The 21,894-nt window shown below is 39.0% G+C and overlaps 1 protein-coding gene and 1 long non-coding RNA gene across 2 annotated transcripts in view; one reads left to right on the top strand and one right to left on the bottom strand.

Annotated features, from left to right (window-relative positions):
• Nucleotides 1–2,405: 2,405 nt before the first annotated feature.
• LOC140144913 (craniofacial development protein 2-like) lies at nt 2,406–2,975 on the bottom strand. Its single transcript, XM_072166711.1, has one exon. It carries the CDS (start codon nt 2,973–2,975, stop codon nt 2,406–2,408), a length of 570 nt encoding a protein of 189 aa, XP_072022812.1.
• Nucleotides 2,976–8,072: 5,097 nt separating this feature from the next.
• Nucleotides 8,073–21,894, top strand: part of LOC140144910 (uncharacterized) — a 31,212-nt gene continuing 17,390 nt past the window's right edge. Inside the window, exons 1-2 of the long non-coding RNA XR_011857957.1 lie at nt 8,073–8,223; nt 10,722–10,766. This is a non-coding gene — a long non-coding RNA (uncharacterized lncRNA). The remainder of the gene's footprint in view (nt 8,224–10,721; nt 10,767–21,894) is intronic.

Below are 21,894 nucleotides of genomic sequence, written 5' to 3'. Positions count from 1 at the left end.
GGTTGTAAAACATTAAAGTATAAGGCAATAATGTCACTTTTCTATTGTATTGAATTTTACTTGTTCGTCAAGATAATGTCTTAAGCTACTACATAAGCGGTTAAATAAAATCGGGGTCTACATGCGTATATTATAAAGGCAATTGGGTAAACTTACTTTACTTTACTTTTGTCCTCCGCTTGTTCCTCTCAGAGTCGCGGGGAAATGATGGGACGTCTGTCTTGGGCTGCATGGGTAGCATCTGTCAGGTTGGTATTGTGCCTTGTCAGGATTTTCTTGACCCCTCAATCCATCTTCTTCTTGGTCTTCCTACAGGCTTGGTACCGGACAGTTTGCTGTTGTAGGTCCGCAGGGCTGGTTGATTTGTGGGCATGCGCATAAGATGACCAAACCATTTGATGCGATGGCTTTCAATCTGGTCTAGCATAGGCTTGGTGCCAACCATGTCTCTGATGACTTCATTTCTAATTTTGTCCCGTCGTGTCTTGTTTACAGCTTTTCGTAGGCATTTCATTTCACAGGTGGTGATCTTCCGTTCAGTCTTTTTGTTCATAGCCCATGTTTGTGCCTGGTAGCAGAGAGTCGGAGTATAGATTGCGTTGATGATTGTTCTTTTTGCATCTATTGGCACAGCTGGGTGGGAAAGTATAGGCCCAAGCATGAAGGTGATGTTGTTTGCTTTCTGGCATCTGGTTTCAATTTCTCGGTCTATCTTCCCGTCTTCAGTAAAGATGCTGCCCAGGTACTTAAACTCCTTTGATTGCTGGAGGGTTGTGTTGTCAATCTTGATGTCCAAGGTCTTTTGGGATCGGCTGATCAGCATGGTTTCTGTCTTTGGGATGCTTATGCTCATGCCATACTTCTGGCAGGTTGCGTGCAGTCTGTTGGTGTGGTTTTGTAAGCTAAGGCTGTCTTGGTGGATGAGACATTGATCATCTGCAAACAGTAGTTCATTGAGAGCTTCTTCATCTAGATTTGCTTCTTGGGTGATCCTGTCCATAAAAATGAGGAACAGGAGAGGCGAGAGGACACATCCTTGTCGGACACCTGACTTCACAGGAAACCACTTGGTGAGTCCTGTCCTTGTCCTGACAGTACAGAGGCTGTCCCTGTAGATGGCTCTCACACTGTCCAGCAGTTGCCCTTTTACACCGTAGTCTTCTAGCACAGTCCAGAGTAGATCTCTGTTTACTCGATCAAACGCCTTTTCTTGGTCTATGAATATAGTGTACAGATCTTGGTTGTACTCAATACTCCTTTCACACAGCTGTCTCAGAGCAAATATGGCATCAGTGCACCCTCTGTTCTTCCTGAACCCAAACTGCGCTTCGCTCAGCTGATGTTCAACAACTGGTCGTATTCGTTTCTCTAAGATCTTTCCATAAATCTTCCCAGTATGGCTGAGCAGAGAGATTCCTCTATATTTGCTACAATCTCTTTTACTCCCTTTTTTCTTCCAGATGGGGACAATTATTGCACGTTGCCAGTCATCGGGTACAGCTCGCTCCTCCCAAGCCCTGTTGAACACTCTTGTCAACCATTTGACTCCTGTATCTCCACAAGCACGTATGGCTTCTGTTGTGATGTCATCAATTCCAGCTGCCTTGTTTTTGGGACTGGTTTTAATAGCATTTCTGACTTCCTCCTGGAGTATGGGTGGATCAACTTCCTCTTGGAACCGAGGATGGAAGGGCTGCTGCTGTTGTCTGTCACCATCACCGCTTGGGTTGAGCAAATCTTCGAAGTATTCTCCCCATCTGTTGGTGATTTCGCAGCTGTCTGTGAGGGGTTTCCATCCTTGTCGTTTATGATGGCGGTTGGGTCAAAAGGCTCGTCCCGCTGTTTGTAGGCTTTAACTGCTTTAAAGAACTCTCTGCTTGAGCTACTTGATTTTTCTGCCAGATCTTCCCCATATGTTTTCCAAGACTGGTCTTTGGCTTCTTTGATAGTCTTCTTGCAGTTACGCCGGGCTTCCTGTACTCGTTGTAGTCTGCTTCCAGGTTGCTTTTGGACCATTTCTTGAAGAGTCTTTTCTTCTCTTTGGTTGCTGCTTTGACCGTGTCATTCCACCAGGATGTCCCTTTCACTTGTCCTGTTTTTCTTTTCTTAGTCCCACAGTTTGCTTTAAGGGTGTCTGTTAGAGCATCTTTGAACCATGTCCACTCTTCTTCTGTATTTCCTTCCTGATCTGGTAGTTTTTGGAATAGCTGATCCATCTGTTGTTCGATGGCTGCCTTCACTGGTTCTTCTGCTAATTTTCTGAGGTTTATTGTCTCAGGTTGCTGCCTTTTATTTGGCCGTGGTCTTCTCCTGGCACTTGTTTCCATCATGACTGGTCTGTGATCAGTATCTATGTGGATGTTTGGCATTGCTTTAGAGTCATTCACTTTGCATCGATCTGTCTTTTAAATGAGGATGAAGTCAAGCTGAGAAGCTTTGGTGAGGTCATTCCACTTGTACCATGTGAATATTTGGCTACTCCTATGTTGGAAGAATGTGTTTGTGACAAAGAGATCATGTTGGGCACAAAGTTCCAAGATGAGTTGTCCATTGTAGTTCCGACTTGTGTTTGGTGCACTGTGGGGTCCTAAATCTTCCCAAGGTGATCGTTCACTTCCCACGTATCCATTCATGTCTCCCATTACCACCAGCATATCCTGATTCTTTGTACTGTTTATAACATCAGATAACTCTTCAAAGAATGTATCCTTGTCTTCATCTGAGTAGGAATCATTGCATGGAGCATACACTTGGATGTATGTTGTAACCTCTTTCTCTTGTTGTATTCTGAGTCTGATTATTCTTTCGGATATGTAGTCAACTTCCATAATGTTCTTAGCTAATTCTGGGTGTAGGTAGAAACCCACTCCATGGACGGCTCTTTTGTTCTTGTCCACTCCAGACCAGATGAGTACATAGTCGTTGTGCGATTCCTTCATGCCTTTTCCTTTAAGTCTTGTATCAGATATTCCCATGATTGAGATGCTATACCTCTGCATTGTTTCAACAATCTCTGGTTCCTTCTGTCCAATTCCACTGACATTCCATGTTGCAGTCCTAGGCGTTGGGCTATTTCGTTGTCTTTTAACAGTTCCGTGTCGTTTTCCATTTGAATCCGTCCGTTTACATTTCCTTTGTTTACTTTGAGCGGTAGTTTATCAGCTGCAGGCTTGCTGGGCCATTCGCAGCTTCCCCGGTCCATAAATGGAGCCGAGACAGTTTCCTGCTTATTGGGCAGGTGGGTAGCAGCCGAGGTCCACTAGTTAAATGGTGGATCGCCTCTCCCACGGAAACACGATGACTGTTGAACCTTAACAGAATGAAGACTGTTGAATCTAGAAGGTTTCCTCCACTCACACTGTCATGTTTCAATCAGTGGCTAAGGATGGTGAGTACCAGGGCGTGTCCACTCGCTGGTGGGCCATACGTACTGCACCTCTGGGGCCCTTAGCTGCTCCGAGATCCCCTACATGCTAGCCTGGAAATCGCAAGATGACCAGTTACCATCGGTGACCGCTGGGAGGCCATGTAGGAGTCTTGAGTAAGGAGAGGCTATGTACTGGCAGGAAGAGACTTACACACTCGGCTCTTCTTTTCACCCGAAGGCTAGCCAGCGGCTTCGGTCGCAATTGATCAGAGGTTGAGAGTTATGCTACTAGATAAAAGAAGGAAGGGAAAAGAACTAGACAGACAGGGGAAAGAAGGAGGAGCATGCATCTACAACTACTTCTACAACTACAACTACATACGCACTAGACGCATCACGTACCCCTGTGACCTGGCTTATACGTGCACATCCTTTTAGTCACTCCTGTGACTTTTTAAGCCTGTCACCCACCGAATTGGGTAAAGTAGTCCTAAAATAGCTTGGGCCACTTTCGTGTCTTTGTATAGCAAAAGGGATGAATTGCGTTGAATCATGAACCATCTAATCGGTGCTCTTAAGGGAGGTGTAAAGAGCGAACCGTGGTTTGGATTCCAGAGGGAGGGTGTCTGTAAGAGGCACAGCCATCAGAAAATGAATAACTGAGATCGCGCGCCAAGTACTGAACTTACTGCAGTAATTTTCCAAGTCTTTAAACAAATTAGGCATATGTGGGAATCGAACCCGGCACCTTTCGGTTCTGAATCAACGGATAGTACCACTAAGCCAACTTCCTATCTGCCCTGAAACCTGTGATATTAATTCTTGATAATGCTTCAACGGAAAAAATCAATACTAATGTACGTTGTCATTCAAAATCAAATAGAAGTCCCACAACTAAAGTAGCAATCGATAAATCTGCTCACTCAAACATTAAATAATCAATCGAAAAATAAATAAATAAATAAGTAAATAAATAAATAAACAAACAAACAAACAAACAAACAAATAAATAAATAAATAAATAAATAAATAAATAAATAAATAAATAAATAAATAAATGTGTCCGTTCTCTCGAGCCCCAAAACGTGATTAAATAAATAATTTAAATAAATAAATAAATAAATAAATAAATAAATAAATAAATAAATAAATAAATAAATAAATAAATAATACAAAAAGAAATTATAAATTAGTTTTTCTAGGCCCAACGCTGGAAAAATAAAGCAGCATAAGAAAAGTAATAGACGCACGGTTTCGAACAAGCGACGCTCAGAAAAGCACCTAGGAAATGACAACGCCTTAGACCGCTCGACCACAGAATCACACAGTCTACTCAATGTCAATGAAATATATTAACCTTTAACGTTACGCAATATTGGCACATGACACGGGCACATGTCTGAGGGTCAAGATTCTGCATAATAGAAAGGCTCACAAAGGGTCTATCCCTGAAGTCATACTAACCAAATGGTCATTGACATGTAACCAATTCTTTGTATACCAGCTACAGTCAACATATACAAAGAAGTATATTATTAGGCGTAGACGCAATCATCAATGCGGGAAGTATAAAACCATACTCGCCACTCGTGCACTTGTTTGAGTCCACGGCTATTCCGAAAACAGTATTGAACCCTGAATTCAGAGGTAGATTTTGGGTTGTTACATGCAAATACAAACTAATTATATCATGAAAAAACCCACCGAGAGGACTACGATACTTATTCAGAGCCAATCTACATTCTGTTATGTACAAGAGCCGACGATCAAAGTAAAATTATAAAAGGAGCAAGACCAGATACATGTATCAACGTTAAATCAAGGTAAACCAAAAATCGCATCGAAAACGCCAAAATGCAGTCACAAAGTTTATAATATTACTAAATCACCAAAACGGATTGTAACGTAGGTGTGCAGAAAAGAGTTGTATTAGCAATAACGTTAACAAAGTATGTGCAAAAAGATTTGTCTTTGGCATGTCGCTTTTTTTAAATATCACCAAAAATATCAAATTTTGGAAAAACGCCCCAAAATTTAAAACAACCACGAACCTTCCAAAATAAATATATATTAGCACTCGGCGGCCCAGTCACCACCGGTTTGGGGTAACTCGTTACTTCCCTTCTCCAGATACCTGTACTTCAAGTTCGCCCATATCCCACGCCTTAAGACGGGTAATATTAAACAAGTGGTATTTGATGTGGTATTTTAAGTTATAAATTTGACATAAATATCATATTGTTAATTTACTAATGTCATTAAGTGAAAGAAAAACACGAACAAGCTTTTTTTTCTGAATTTTTTTTTCTGTTAGCCAAGATATTACTGATTCTACTGCATATCAAATTTACGCCACGAACCCTTATTTTTTTTCTAAACATATAAGTCAATTTTACGCAATACAAGCTTGATATGCGCGAAAATGTCAAAAGTGGCCCAATTCGTTTTCTGGACGATTTAGTTAGTTGAACATAGCTTTTGAGCCCGAACTAGTAAAGAAACTAAAGTAAAGCTTTTTTTCTGGTAGCCAAGATGTAAGTTACTGATTTCACTGCATATGACATTGTTGCCATGATCTCTTTTATTTTTACTTTTATCGCGAAATTGCAATTGTATAATTCTTATTGTAAAACTGTGTAGACTCTCATTAATCTAGGTGTGTTGAAATTAAATCTAGTCAAGCAGACATACCTATTTTTGACGGACGAACCGAAAGTTTCAGTCGCAACGTCGGTTAAATCATAATTATAATTCTTATTGTTACAGCCTGTTTGTACATTACGACGGAATTGGAAGCAAAATAGTGTGTATTTCCCAAACAGAGATTGAAACAAAGACAAAAGAAATTGCCTATAATTTAGGTGTTAATTTCCAGACAGACAATCAAAGAGAGAGAGGAACAGTACGTTACGAAGGAAATAAAAACAAAACAGTATATATTTACAAACAGAAACAAACAACTTGGTGGCACTCCTCTTCCAAACGCGACCAAGTCAGGGCGGCCCGGTGAAGCAAAATGTGCATTGGATTAACACGGGAGTTTGGATAAGATGGTAGATTTCCTTTCTCATACAAATGCATGCTCCCCCGTTATTACAGCTTGTACGGGATTAAAAATTCAGATATTTTGAAAAGAATAAGTAATTGAAACATAGAGCAAGTACTAAAATCAGAGCTTTTATACTTTTTTGATATATGACGCTAACTAGTTCATCTCCTATACCCACAGCACAGCGCTACTAGTACGGGTCAATTACCTATGTGAGTGCCCCTGTGTTGTGTGCATACATGCAGTTAACAATAACTGCATGATGGGTTTTGTAAAATGAATAATTTGAGACTATGTACATTCGACATGTTATAACATTTCCATAAAAAATAGATTATTATTTCTTTTCCATAAAATGTTAGCTTTTATATTAGCTGTCAGATATGACCCATTTTAATTTTGAGCCGGACAACTGAAGTAAAGCACAGGAAACTGAAATTTACTACCACCGCAAATGTCACCAATGAAGGTCACCACGGTCACTCCTTCGGTTGTGTTACTGCACGGGCTTTTGATGTGTGTGTACGTCGTTTATGTACTGTGATGTGCATATCGTGTACGCGTTCGACTAATATTTCCATCGTACTAATAAAACGACGGTTCCTGCGTTTTATACAAAATCGCGAATTTTGACAAAACTACAGCACCTAAAGTCTTGATTTTTGCAGGGCATGTTAGTTTAATAAAGTATATTACAACCGTGTAAAAAATAGAATTTTGAAAAATATTGAGGGCGTCCTCCTCAGCAAATGTTATAATATGTGATGCGATCAAGCAAAATCAGTCGGAACTCGACAATAATAAATTTTCAGTTTCTTATAGGATAGTAAAAAGCATTTACAAAGCTGGATTTTGCAGAAACCCCCATTAAAATTGAACAATTAGTTTTAAAGATATGAGAGTTTCCAAAACAAGAGGAAACAAAAGGAAATATTTCCTTTGTTTGGCTGTATCTCAAAATCAATATTTCCGAGTTCCGACTGATTTTGCTTGATCGCATCACATATGGCTTTACGAACCATGCATCACAATGATCACAGATCGGTCAAACTATATTTTTTATCTGATCTTATTGAAACATTGGAGTGGGTTTTAACAAGATATGAGCAATTTTGAAATTTGACCCCGTTTATCATTAGACTTTTAGTAGAAGGACCTAAATAGAAATGAATTGTGAAAACAGAATTTTAGGTTGCAATTTGTGTGAACACATGGTCCCCGTCTAATATAGTTTCAGTGATCCCAGCCTCTGTAAACATTGCAAATGTGTCCTACGGGGGGATGCATGTTCCGAGTTTTGGCCCAATGGATCTGTGTTAGGGTAATTTGGAAAACTCCATAATTATCTAACAGGCACGCCACAATTTTACACAAAGTTCCATGATATAACGGGTTAGGATGATTATAACAAAATGATGACGATAGGAAAATAATACGAATGTTACTCTTAATGGGGAAGTTAGAAATAAAAAAAAAATGCTGGGATATGTAAAATTGTATGTTTACATTGCATTAAATAATAAGAATGACAACAATAAAATGGCAATTATGAAACTCTTAAAATTGCATCGTTATCATATGTAAGCATCATGTGTTATTCGTCCAAACATATATAAATATGATACATCCGGACATTATCTGAGTACGCCGATCGGGATTAATAACATAACAGTTTGAGTTTGGTATCTACGCAATCAACGTTCGTACAAACATTACATACAAGGATGAATCGCAACGGTATCCTGTTGGTCTTTTTTCTGGTTGCTGTGGCCTGTTCAGCTGAAGAATTGAACGATGATAATATGAGGTAATTATTGTTTTAAAAATACACTAATTATAATTACAATAATGAATTAGATACTTGGCCTTAGCACTACTTTTGGGCTTTGTTGCTTTAGTATACTATCCAGAGTACGCTTCAAGCTCGCTAAGTCTTTGTGGGCCACATACTGCGGCTAAATTGGACTGTGACGTGACGTATAGGGTAAGCTAGACCCCTTGAAATACAGATTTGGTTACTACGGGAGGGGGGGGGAGGGTGGGCAACGCTACACTGCTAACAGAAGTACTTGACATCATTCAGTACACAAAAATGTAATAACTCAAGAACGGTGCATCCTAGATAGGTCATACTATATGTTTTCTACTCCGGCTCAATTGTTTTATGTATTTGTGTACCCCATGACGTCAGCTACCTCTAGTACAGTCGGACAGCCACCAAACGTACTCTCTAGTAGATTATTAGGTGGAGCGCAGCTGTGTTAATGTTTTGAATTTGACAATTTCCTTATGAAATAGTGAAATGGTCAAAATCAACAATGAATATGACGAAATGAGAATATCATTTATAATGTAGCTTACCTTATTATTCAGATAACATGTAAAACAACATATAGACACTTATCAGAAAGCCTACATACAGATTCGGTGAAATGTAAGTCGACTTGTTGACGGTACTTTCATGAAAATCTGATATTTTTCATCACCAAACGCTTGGAAAACGTAATAATTCAAGTTCCGAAAAATCCAAGAGTCTGATGATAGAATTCAACGCACTGAATGGTCTATTGTTCTATTGTGTCCGATTTGAGCGCTGACATATTGGAAAATGATGCCAATCAATATTCATGAGAGTGTACATTCAACGTCCAATTTTCGAAATTGGATGACTTGTGCTTGGCAGGTGTAAAATACATCTGACTGGGCGTTTTAAATACGTAACGCATAAAGAAATTGGCATCATCGAATGGCTGCCTATAGTGCTGTTAGTGTTAGGCCTATGTGTGTGTGTGGGGGTGGGTGGGGGTGTGTGTGTGTGTGTGTGTGTGTGGGCGGGGGTGTGTTTAGTTTCTATAATAATTATTATAAGGCCTACATTTATTTGTCATTCATTTCTTTTCCTTTCTCTGTACTTGCTAAAGTATCACTCCCTCTTCTTATCTCCCTTCCCTTCTCCATCCCTCTTACCTTTTGTCCCCTCTCATTCCTATCATTTTCCTTACCTTTCTATTTATTTACGTCTATTTATTTATTTCTCTTTATTTCTTCCCTTTCTCTCTTCCTCCAGTCCCTCTCATTCTTCATATCCCTCCTTCAACCTCATCCCTCCCAAGACCTCTCACAGAAGAGCTGCCCCCCTTCAGTGCGCCACTGATTATGACATTCTCCTTCTTAAAATAAAATAAAATAAAATCTCAATTTGTAAAACAACTTTTATATAGGCCTAGGCCTATACCGGTATACTTATCATATGTTACATGTATACGTAGCTCCCGGGACGTAGCTATTTAATACCATTATAGACATGGCAGCCATGATGTGTAATCATTCAGCAGGCGCATTCAATTTATTTAAATGAAGCACCTAATGCCAGTGGGGTGACAACGAACTATGCATTAGCGGCTAATGTGTGCCTTTTGTGCTTACGGCTACTCAATCACACCCTTGGGTTTATGTATAACAATGGGTACTTTTCATTCCATTAAGCGCTTTCACGCGACTTGCATTTGATCACTTATTGACAGTAGCCTGCTAGGTAAAGCGTTAATACACTGTCGGGTCAGCTTACCGATTTAATGGTGGAAGCCCTTTGTCCCAAACAAAAGGTACCTTTCGATGAATAGCTTGTCAGATTTCAAATCGGCACAAGGTTTCAATGCGTTACGTAATCTGTTTCCTCTCCATCTTATAATAGCTCCATGATAGAATTCATCAGTGTTCAGCTTCCCAATAAATTACAAGGAGTGACACGGGGTAATATGCAAGTTATTAGAGAGATTGTGATTTCCAAACGTAGTATACAACATACGTGTAATCTATTCAAAATCCCGTAACAGGAGAGTGGTCTTGAATAGATTCCACGTACGTTGATACGTACGTTTGGAAATCGCAATCTCTCTATATAAATTTCAAAACGACTAAAAAGATACGCGAAAATGTAGCAGACGACGTTGAGCATTGTTTAATGGTTTTGATAACAACTCTTGTCAAAAACTCAATGTTTTGCAATTTATAATTCTATAATACTTCATAATAAAATGACCCCACCCGACTTGGGTGGGTTTTGTATTCATGCATTCATATATAAGAAGAAGTAGTACTTTGGCAGGCTCAAGAGTGTTAGCAAGCTTAACTCATCTGGAGAAACATTTTTATAATTTACTTGACGGAAATTGTTTGGGAGCTGTCACAATATCCACCGACTTTATCTCTTCGATCTACTAGACTGTCCATTTAATTTTGCAAATAATATATTCAAATGTTACGTAAATCACTTTTTTTAAATAAACTAATTTAATCCTACAGGAGTGATACAGGAATGAAGGTCCGACAACCAGCAGCTAGTTTTTGGTATGTACAAGAAATGAGCATGCACCCCCGTAATAATACAGCTCCACTTAAAGACCCATTCAGTGATCCCAGCGCAAGTGTAAACAAATTTAAATTGTTTATAAATTGATTAAAAAGTGAAGGATAAGTCAATCAAATTGTCATTTGGTATTTTTGAAATGACAAATTTGGCAAAAAACGAAGAAAACAGCCGTACTGACGAAGTTGACGACCCATTCAAATACATGTAGCTAATTTAGATACTGTCAGTATCTAAATTAAAAATTGGTGTAAAATGTCTTATTTTGTCTTAAATACACGGCTTTCGGCTGAAAAACTCCCAGGCTATGTTAGCACATCTATGACAATGACAAAGGTATCAAAATCATAATTTTTATGATTTTTACGATCGTCCGGATGAGCAAATCACTGAATGGGCCTTTCACCCACATATCTTGAATTATGTTAGGTACAGGGGTAAACAGTGGAATATACAGCGCGGTTTTACCCAATACACAATTCGGTACATTATATTAATAAGGGACAAGGGTAAAAAGTAGCATTATAGTATACAGTGTGTATCAAAATAAAGTATACAGTTCGAAAAATGCCACTAGATTAAATTGTCTTCCCACAACTGTAACCTCATTGGCGTGTAACCATTACGGATTCTATATAAATTCCCACTTTTTTCCCTTGTCACCTTTTAATATCGTGTATCAATATTGTTACAATATTATTATAGGGACATGGGTAATAAATGGTAGTATCGTATACTAAGTATACTACCGACTTTTCCCCGATTTTCAAAAGAAATCGCTTTCTTCGTTTTATTATAACTCTACCCCGCATTCACTCCAAAATATTTCTATAGGCCTAACCCTTTTCAAACGAGGGGGGCGGTTCCCAGTCGGGTGAAAATAATTTAGAATGCAAGTTTTTATTACGCGGACTTGGGCTCGGAGCTCGGTTCTACCACTTTTGTTTTATTCCTGTCCCTATCAATATTTTCTACACAATATAGGGTGTTTTTTAAAGAGGGAAGCAAATTTTTAGAAAATAGGGAATGAAGTTGGTAGTACAGGGTGTGTCAAAATAAAGTATACAGTTTGGAAAATGCCACTAGATTAAAAAGTATCAGGTATTTGGCGAATGTTATCTTGTTCTCCCGCAACTGTAACTTTAACAAGGACTCACTAGCTATTTTTGTGAGCCGAGTAAAAATTCAGTCGCGCAAAGTCAATTAAAATCAAAGCAACATGAAAATTACACATGTAACCACTTTCTTTATAGTAATTGACAGTCTCTGTTGACAGTCTTAGTCTTCCACATGCCCACCATTCCTCTGTATGCAGATATCGGCTCTTCTGAACATGGCATTCACGCCACGTTTTATGAGAGGTCTGTCCTGGGATGTCAACTTGTGCAATATGTGTCTCTGGAGTTCATCGAGGTCTGCAGGAGGATTTGGGAAGACCGTTGATTTTAGATAGCCACACAAGAAGAAATCCAAAAATATGTGTTTTCAGTGATTTTGGTCAAAAATCGACCCTTTTTCATAATTTCTTGTATTTTCAAAAGTTCGAGTAACATTTTCAATTATTGATATGCAATGCTCCTTAAATTTCAAGCTATTTAGGAGAATTCAAGGAGGTGTCAGAATGCATGGCAACTTTATTTACACCCATTTTTTGTCAATTTTTCTAGGAATTTTTTTCATTTTTACTGGTGAAATGTCCTTTAAAATAAGTATAAATACTCCTTCCCAGCAAACACAAAACATTTTCGACATCATTCGCAAAAGGTTATAAAAGGCTACCAGAAAACGTATAAATGTAGGGTTAAATAAAGGGTATTATAAAGGGTATAAAACGTTTTCATAACATTCAAAATTGTTTCAAAAACTTACTGCAAATATTCTAACATAATGTTATGTAAGTGTTGACAAAATATTAAAAAAAAAAAGTTTGCAAAAAATATTTTACAATAACATTTTGAAAACATTTTAAAAATATTTTTGTAGTCTATTTTCATACAAAACGTTTTAAAACGTTTTCTTGACATTTATATTATATAACCCAACATTTAATGTTATTAACACATTTTTACCAAAACCAAATATAACCTGTTAAAAACGTTTTAAAAACGTTTTGTGTTTGCTGGGTTATAGCTTAAAATTAAAGAAGTCTTGTATATCAATAATAGTAATTTTGGGCATTTTTTTGCCAAAAATTTACCCTTTTTTATAATATTTAACAATTATGTAAGAAATTGCTAAATGTTATGAAAAAGGGTAAAGGTTTGGCCAAAAATGCCCAAAGTCACGAAAACATGAATTTACAGCTTCTTATGAATATCAAGAGGTCATAGGTCAAAAACCATTTTTTAAAATTTCTAATGTATAAATTACATTCTCTCTTTCTTTCCTTTTGAACTTTTGCTAACGAACATCTGATTTTTATTTTCTCTCTCTCTCTCTCTCTCTCTCTCTCTCTCTCTCTCTCTCTCTCTCTCTCTTCTTCTCTTTCTTTCTTTCTTTCTTTCTTTCTTTCTTTCTTTCTTTCTCTATCTCTTTCTTTCTTTCTTTCTTTCTTTCTTTCTTTCTTTCGCTCTTTCTTTCTTTCTTTCTTTCTTTCTTTCTTTCTTTCGCTCTTTCTTTCGCACTTTCTTTCGCACTCTCGCACTTTCTTTCGCACTTTCTTTCTTTCTTTCTTTTCAAAATGATCAGGCCGATGATTTTGACCTAACTTGGTCACAACTATCCCCTACATGTCAAATAAAACTCGTGGGGTCAAATGTCACGTAGGGGTCACAAGGGTCAAAAACGTGATTTCAACTCAAAATGCTACCTCCCACAAATTACTTAGGACAGTAACGCCACTTGCACACATGCATTGTTATTACCCAATGTCTATTAATCATATTTATATATCATATGTCTATTATTCATATATGAATTGTGTTTACCAATGTATATGTGGTATTTTTTGTGGGGGTCAAAGGTCATTTAGGGGCTACTTTCGGTATAAAACGAAATATCTTCAATAAAAATTCCTTTAAAAAGGAATGGGCGCCCAATGGGAGCTTTGATGTGATGTGCTGAAATCCGGGGGGGGGGGGACTCCCACTTTGGAGGTGACGCGTATGTAGGTATGTTAAGACCCCCCCTTTCACCATCGCTGTCACCAAAGATCCCATTACCAGCACATGCTCTGTCACTCAAAGACCCCATATTTTTCCTTTAGATATGTCACCCAAAGACCTAGACACTTTCCATCTGAACAGCAACGAGTCGTCTATCACTGATTTTGTTAATTACATGTATGTTGAAGTAACAAAGCCATTTGAAGTCATTTAGAACTATATAGAAATTCAATTTTCGAGGCTTCTTTTGGCTCTCACCCAAAGACCTCATTAAAAAATAGTCATATTCTCACCCACTGCCCCCCTAATTTAGATCCAAACAGTCCCTCTCTCACCCAATGACCCCATATTTTGTACATTTTGCTCTCACCGAATGCCTAAAATCATGCTCTCATCCTTGCAATGACCTCATATTTTTGTATATTTTGCTCTCACCGGATGCCCCTTACTGCCCAGCCCTACACCTGTAGTCAGGGAGTGAAGGCAGTTTAGGTAGAATTAATTCCTCAATCGACGATTTTTGTATCAATGGATGCAGAGTATATTGTAGTATTGTATAACAAAAATCGACTAAAATCTACTTTGGGCAAATTTTTTTATAACCCCTTGAAAGTTGCACTTATTCTAACTTTGGGCAAGTTTAATTCCGAAGTCGTAAATCAAAATACAATTGCGAAGCGTGATCGCACGCGGCTATCGCGACGGCATTACGCGCTGACACATGAGCGACAAATTTTGCGTATAGTGCGCATACACCGTTTACCGCGCTGACTCACATTTTATTTATTATCCTTCCGCTGACACACGGTTCGCAGCATTGATTGCATATATTTTGCCATTCATTGACGGCGGACTGTTTACGTTTGTCATAGATTAGCTTAGATTTGTGGATTATAAATTGGGAATTTTAGCATAATAGCTTAAAAGATATTTCGAAGGTGTCGTATTTAGTATTAGTCTAAATAATATTATATTATGCACCTATACGCTGCCTGCTATAGCCCACTAGGTCTAATATTAAAAAAAAAACCAAAAAACATGTCTCTCGTCCTCGGCTCTAGTCCGGGTCTTTAAAAAAAAAAAAGGAAGAGTTGCTTTTTTTTTTATTTCGTATAATTAATGATCGCAAAATTGGTGCAAATACAAATAAACTTAGGGCTGTTTTAGCGTATAGGCCTACAATAATTTATGTCTGAAAAAAAGACAAGGGCTTAGTTATTTCGTTGTTCTGTCTGGGAGGGTAGGGCCCCTCTAATTAGGCTGATCACAAAACCTTCCATGATGTTTGGTTCTTTTAAGTGGATCGTAGGCCTATCAGGGTAGCGTGTAGTACGGTACCCCGGTAGCCCGTATCCCGATTGACCACTTTTTCCCTCGTAAAGCATGAACTGCCAAGATGGTTAAAGTCTAGAAGAAGTAGAGTAGAAACTGGATTTGTCAATCATAAAAATCTAATCGTTTTTTACTTCAATCCTACTACAAATCTGTCCTTGTAGGCCTACAAATAAATCTATTAAGGGGGTACTACACCCCTGCCCAATTTTGTGCCTATTTTTGCATTTTTCTCAAAAATAATAGCGCATTGGTGACAAGTAACATATGTATATTATAGGGGCAAGGACTACAACTACTGCACTTGAAATTTTATTTCAGCACAGACAACAGTTGTGGAGTTACAGTCAAAAATGAGGGAAAACCAATATTTGATCAATAAATCAATAACTACTTGCCTTGAGTTGCTGAATTTTCAGTACAGTAGTTGTAGTCCTGGCCTCTATAATATACATATCTTACTTACCACTAATGCGCTATAATTTTTGAGAAAAATGCAAAAATAGGCACAAAATTGGCCAGGGGTGTAGTACCCCTTAAAGCTATAGGTTAAACTAAGTTCCGTCAACTTTCGCTTAGAAATAATATTTGAGCATGCAAGGTTGTTTTAACCGCCATCGATTGTCAGTGACTCAATTTCATGGAGCGATAACATTTCAATCAAATCAATATGATAGGGCCTAATAGGCTACGTTCACGCAGGGGCGACGCTAGAAGGGGGTATGGGGTGTGATACCCCCTCCCAATACACAATTTTTGTTGGTTAAAATGGACTGTGCTGTCAAAACCATGCGATTGTCGGCAAATGTAGTCAAAGCTATGTGTTTGTCGGCAGAGTCATGTAAAAGATTAATGTGTATAATGTGTTACGAAATTGTGTTGTTAACGTAGGCCTATTGTTAATGTTATCATGGTTATAGTAGTTACTAATTAAAAAAATGTCGGAAACAAATTGGACCGCTAACCCCCCCCCCCCCCCACACACATTTCCGTCGGCAAAACATGCTGTACACCCCCAATCTTATTGGTCATATAGCGACGGCCCTGTGTTCACGTTTAATCATAGATTATGGTATAGGCCTAATTAGTATCAAACACACGCGATAGGCCTATCACATGTAGGCTATAAGCGTGTAGTGTGCCAGCAGGTAAATACGTAGGCCTATAGTCATAGATACTATTTGGCCGTCAGTTATATTATACATTAGCAAAATAAAAACACGATAAATCTACTGCATTAGCAAATTGCATATAGGCTTATAGACTAACCGTAGGGCCTAGGCCTAGACCAAACTGTTAGCAGACTAAATGCTTGTTGGACCAAATGGTTTGTAGACCAAGTGGTTTGTAGACGAAATGGGTTATAATTTATTAGACCAATGGTTTTAGACTTATTAGGTATTAAACTAAACATGCTAAATGGTTATCGAACCAACTGGTTAAAAAACGGGATAAAGGTGCACGGAAAGAATGCAAAAAAGAGGGGATATGAGAGAAAGCCAATCCACGAGATACTTAGGTCTAGATAACTATTAATTTCCGTTGAAGGCTTCTTGTAATGTCTGATATAGGCCTACCGATCTAGTCTGGCCTCTACCATGTAGTTGTAAACCTATAATAAGTTTTTCATAACAAAGTCCTATACTTTTTGACATTCTTGTCGACCGTTCTGATAAGTTTGTATTTATTTAGGCCGTATTAGTGTTAATGGCTATGGGCTTATTTATAGACCTATGTAAAGTCTAAATTGATTAGACGTTTAGTAGGCCTATACTATAATGACGTATAGGCATAGGTTTAATGACTAGGCCTAATTACAATTAATTGGTGAATGACATCAATGTATTTTATACATAAAATGTATTACTTAAATATTTATTTTTTCGTATCCATTCAACAAATGGGGACATTTTGATTCAGGTATGACAAATGGGTAAAAGTTGCAAAAACTTTAAACGTGATTATCTCAAAATGGCCATTTTTGTGATACGCCACTATGTCATCCGAGCGACAAATTATTGCACAAGGTGGCGATCAATTAGACACCGACTTCGTGTGTTGTGTGATGTGACGCTCTGGTTTACGCAGTATGCAACGCCAACACGCTCACTTGTTGCGCGAACGCAAATACAACCTAAGCGTGGACGCGTTAACCATGTTTGCGTAAATGCGGCTTAATAGTCGGAAACGTTCGTGATTTGTGTATTTTTACTGAAGTGCCACTCCTGAGGCTGAAATGTAACCGTTTGGATACAATCTTTTTCTTTAACACAATAATCTAACATTAGCATAGTAAGCAAAGAAAGATTAGAAAATGTAAAGTATATTTATTGCAGTGAGAGAGGTGTAAAAAATTGCATGGTATGAAAGAGGGTTGGTTTCAAATAAAAAGGCATAAAGATCTTACCATTTCGGTTACTAATTGTTAGTAAATCATGTTGTGGAGGGTTGTTTGAGCAGAATTATCTTATTTATAATATAGGCTTGCATATTTGATTCGATTGTTTTCCAAGTGGACATATGATATAACTGTCGGTTGTAATATCGTACCAATATTGCATGCCTGGTTATTTATTTAATGGAAAGTCGCCGGATATCAGGTTTTAAGAACATTTGAACTTGTTTGACATGTTTAAGCGACACAAAAGTCACGGTGTATTGGCTGTTTTTATTAACCCAATAATTTTGTATTTCAAACAAAGATTATAAGTCTATACGCACAGGATTTCTTTCTTTCTATTTGTTCTTTCTTTAAGTTAGGCGTGCAGCCTAACTTATTTTTTTCTTGCTGTTTGTTTCTTTCTTTCTTTCTTTCTTTCTTTCTTTCTCACAATTGACTACTAGTGCTACATCCGTGATCGGATGTGGGCCAAACGCATAGCCAAGCCGTATTGGGTAAGTGGCTACAAAAGTCTTAAAATGTTTTAATATCGGAGGTCATCCAGGGGGTCACAGGGGTCAAAAATGGTCATTTTTGCCTCATATGTGCCGCACCCCCATTATAATTAGGGGCAAAACATGGAGACATCTAGTCTAGTGTTTTGATAAACAAGAGATAACCACAGGCAATGGTTCTGCTGTCTGTGCTTCAAAACGTGTAAAATTTCGTCTGGATTCGTCTATTGCCAGGTGGTGAGTGCCGTGCATTCTCTAAATTCAGTAAATTTCCATCGTCAACCGTGTGGAAAATGTCATACGGCCGGGCGGTTTCACAAGTTGCCGGCTCTATCATACCAGTCGCCGCCTGGCTATTGCAGCTGCAATCCATACATCAAAACGTGTAAATTTTGGCTATTCCAACTGCAATCCATACACCCTTCATGCAAGACATGACTGGAATCGTCCACACAGGGAGTGAATATTACAAACGGAGTCACCCATTGAGGTAGGCCCATTCGAAATTCACACGCCCTGTGTGGGAGATTAAGATAATGTCTTCCGGAGAGGTTGTATGAATTTCAACTGGAACAGCCCAGTTGGGGTGTATGAAACCGCAAGTGGGCGATTCACACGAAACAAACTGAGGTATGTTCAGATGCCAATTTTGTTACATATCTTGAGTGGAACTTGTGATGTGATGCCTGTATGCTAGATATAAACAGCTACATCATTTCCACTGATGGCTATAGGGTGTGTGTGTGTGTGTGGGGGGGGGTGATATCTTGGCTAAAACTGCATCACGCCTTCCCATGATGCATTTATGAAAATCAATAATCCCACTATATAGTTTCTACAGATGACGCAATAATGGTGAATAAGGGGGTGGGGGTGGGGGGTAAGTAAAATGTTGAAATATGACCGCATTAAACCACAAAGGTCATGTGAGGTCAAAGGTCAGGTCAAATTTCAAGTTGCTCCGATTGGGCTGTAACTCGGGGAAAATTATCCCTGACACTTGGGGAGTATGAAACCGCAAAGGTCATGTGAGGTCAAAGGTCAGGTCAAATTACAAGTTGCTCCGATTGGGCTGTAACTCGGGGAAAATGATCCCTGACACTTAGGGAGTATAAAACCGCAAAGGTCAAGTGAGGTCAAAGGTCAGGTCAAATTCGAAGTTGCTCCAATTAGGCTGTAAGTCGGGGAAAATGATCCCTGACCCTTTGGGAGTATAAAACCACAAAGGTCATGTGAGGTCAAAGGTCAGGTCAAATTTAAAGTTGCTCCGATTGGGCTGTAAGTCGGGGAAAATGATCCCTGACACGGAGTATAAAACCACAAAGGTCAAGTGAGGTCAAAGGTCAGGTCAATTTTGAAGTTGCTCCAATTAGGCTGTAAGTCGGGGAAAATGATCCCTGACACTTTGGGAGTATAAAACCACAAAGGTCATGTGAGGTCAAAGGTCAGGTCAAATTTAAAGTTGCTCCGATTGGGCTGTAAGTCGGGGAAAATGATCCCTGACACTTGGGGAGTATAAAACCACAAAGGTCAAGTGAGGTCAAAGGTCAGGTCAATTTTGAAGTTGCTCCAATTAGGCTGTAAACCGGGGAAAATGATCCCTGACACTTTGGGAGTATAAAACCACAAAGGTCATGTGAGGTCAAAGGTCAGGTCAAATTTAAAGTTGCTCCGATTGGGCTGTAAGTCGGGGAAAATGACCCCTGACACTTTGGGAGTATAAAACCACAAAGGTCAAGTGAGGTCAAAGGTCAGGTCAAATTTGAAGTTGCTCCAATTAGGCTGTAAGTCGGGGAAAATGATCCCTGACACTTTGGGAGTATAAAACCACAAAGGTCAAGTGAGGTCAAAGGTCAGGTCAATTTTGAAGTTGCTCCAATTAGGCTGTAAACCGGGGGAAATGATCCCTGACACTTTGGGAGTATAAAACCACAAAGGTCATGTGAGGTCATAGGTCAGGTCAAATTACAAGTTGCTCCGATTGGGCTGTAACTCGGGGAAAATGATCCCTGACACTTGGGGAGTATAAAACCACAAAGGTCAAGTGAGGTCAAAGGTCAGGTCATATTTGAAGTTGCTCCAATTGGGCTGTAAGTCGGGGGAAATGATCCCTGGGAAGTATTAAACCGCAAAGGTCATTCGAGGTCAAAGGTCAGGTCAAATTTAAAGTTGCTCTGATTGGGCTGCAATTCGGGGAAAATGATCTCTGACACTTAGGGAGACACTTGGGGAGTATGAAACCGCAAAGGTCATGTGAGGTCAAAGGTCAGGTCAAATTTGAAAGGTCAGGTCAAATTTAACGTTGCTCTGAATATGTAACCAAAAAGGTCAACCGAAGACAAAGGTCGGGTCAAATTTAACGTTGCACAGTATTGCTGCGTGATGTCATCACAGTCATACGCCTAACTTACCTCGTGCCCTTGCAAAGGGCACAGTTGCTCTAGTTCTTTCTTTCTTTCTTTCTTACAAGCCGACGACGGATGTCGGCTTGTTCTGTCTCTTCTCAATTCTTACAAGCCGACGACGGATGTCGGCTTGTTCTGTCTCTTCTCAATTCTTCTTACCTAGCTGGGGGGTTTCCAACCCCCCGAGCTAGGTACTGTTTTACTATCGGATCTTTCTTCTTTCTTTCTTTCTTTCTTTCTGGCAATTAATTTCAAAATGCTTCTCCTCCTACATATTACACCCTACAATTACGTAACATGCACATATGTATCGGCTATATCCAATGCCCATAGGGTGCAAACAGAATTGGGGTCAAAGGTCATTAAGGGGGCATTACCGGTATATAATCAAATACCTTCAAAATGCTTCTTCTGCCACATATTACATAGCACAATGACATCACTTACACATGTGCATCGGCTTTACCCAGTGCCCATACCTTGCACACAGAATTGGGGTCAAAGGTCATTAAGGGGGTAAAATCTATTTTGCCGTATCTCGATATCTGTAAGGGGTGTGGGGCTCACACTCAGTGACAACAAATCTCATTACCTGGGGAACATTTTACAGGGGTCAGGTCAAAGGTCATGCAGAGGTCAAATTTTAGAAATGCATTTTCTGGACATCTGTAAGGGGTACCGTGTTCTAACTCTGTGACAACAAACTTAATGACCAGGGGAATATTTTGGAACACTTTGCAGGGGTCATGTCAAAGGTTAACTGGGGTCAAATCATAAACTTTCATTTTCTGGATATCTGTATGGGGGTATGGGGCTCAGACTCAGTGACAACAAATCTCATGAACATGGGAACAGTTTGAAGGGGTCAGGTCAAAGGTCATGCAGAGGTCAAATTTTAGAAATGCATTTTCTGGACATCTGTAAGGGGTACATGGGGCTCAAACTCTGTGATAACAAATTTTACTGACCAGGGGAACACTTTGGAATGCTTTACAGGGGTCAGATCAAAGGTCATCTGGGTCAAATCGTAAAATTTAACTTTCTGGGCATCTGCAAGTCGTATGGGACTCAAACTCGGTGACAACAAACCTCATGACCAGGGGAACATTTCTGGAACATTTTGCAGGGGTCAGATACCTCCAAAACACCAACATGCCCCAGCTAGGTTTGTGGTCTATGACCACCATTTGCCACTAGTTACAAGCCGACGACGAATGTCGGCTTGTTCTGTCTCTTCTCAATTCTTCTTTCTTTCTTACAAGCCGACGACGAACGTCGGCTTGTTCTGTCTTCTTCCAATTCTTTTCTTTCTTTCTTTCTTTCTTCTTCTTCTTTCTTCTGGCAACCAATCATGCAACTGCATCTAGCTCCGC

This window comes from Amphiura filiformis, unplaced genomic scaffold, assembly GCF_039555335.1.
Source record: "Amphiura filiformis unplaced genomic scaffold, Afil_fr2py scaffold_97, whole genome shotgun sequence".
Taxonomy (NCBI): domain Eukaryota; kingdom Metazoa; phylum Echinodermata; class Ophiuroidea; order Amphilepidida; family Amphiuridae; genus Amphiura; species Amphiura filiformis.
The sequence above is the reverse complement of the archived record's forward strand: the minus strand, read 5'-3'. Positions and strand labels throughout refer to the sequence as shown.

Coding starts and splice junctions, on each gene's coding strand:
- LOC140144913 (XM_072166711.1), bottom strand. CDS start 2,975: ATGGGAATATCTGATACAAGACTTAAAGGAAAAGGCATGAAGGAATCG.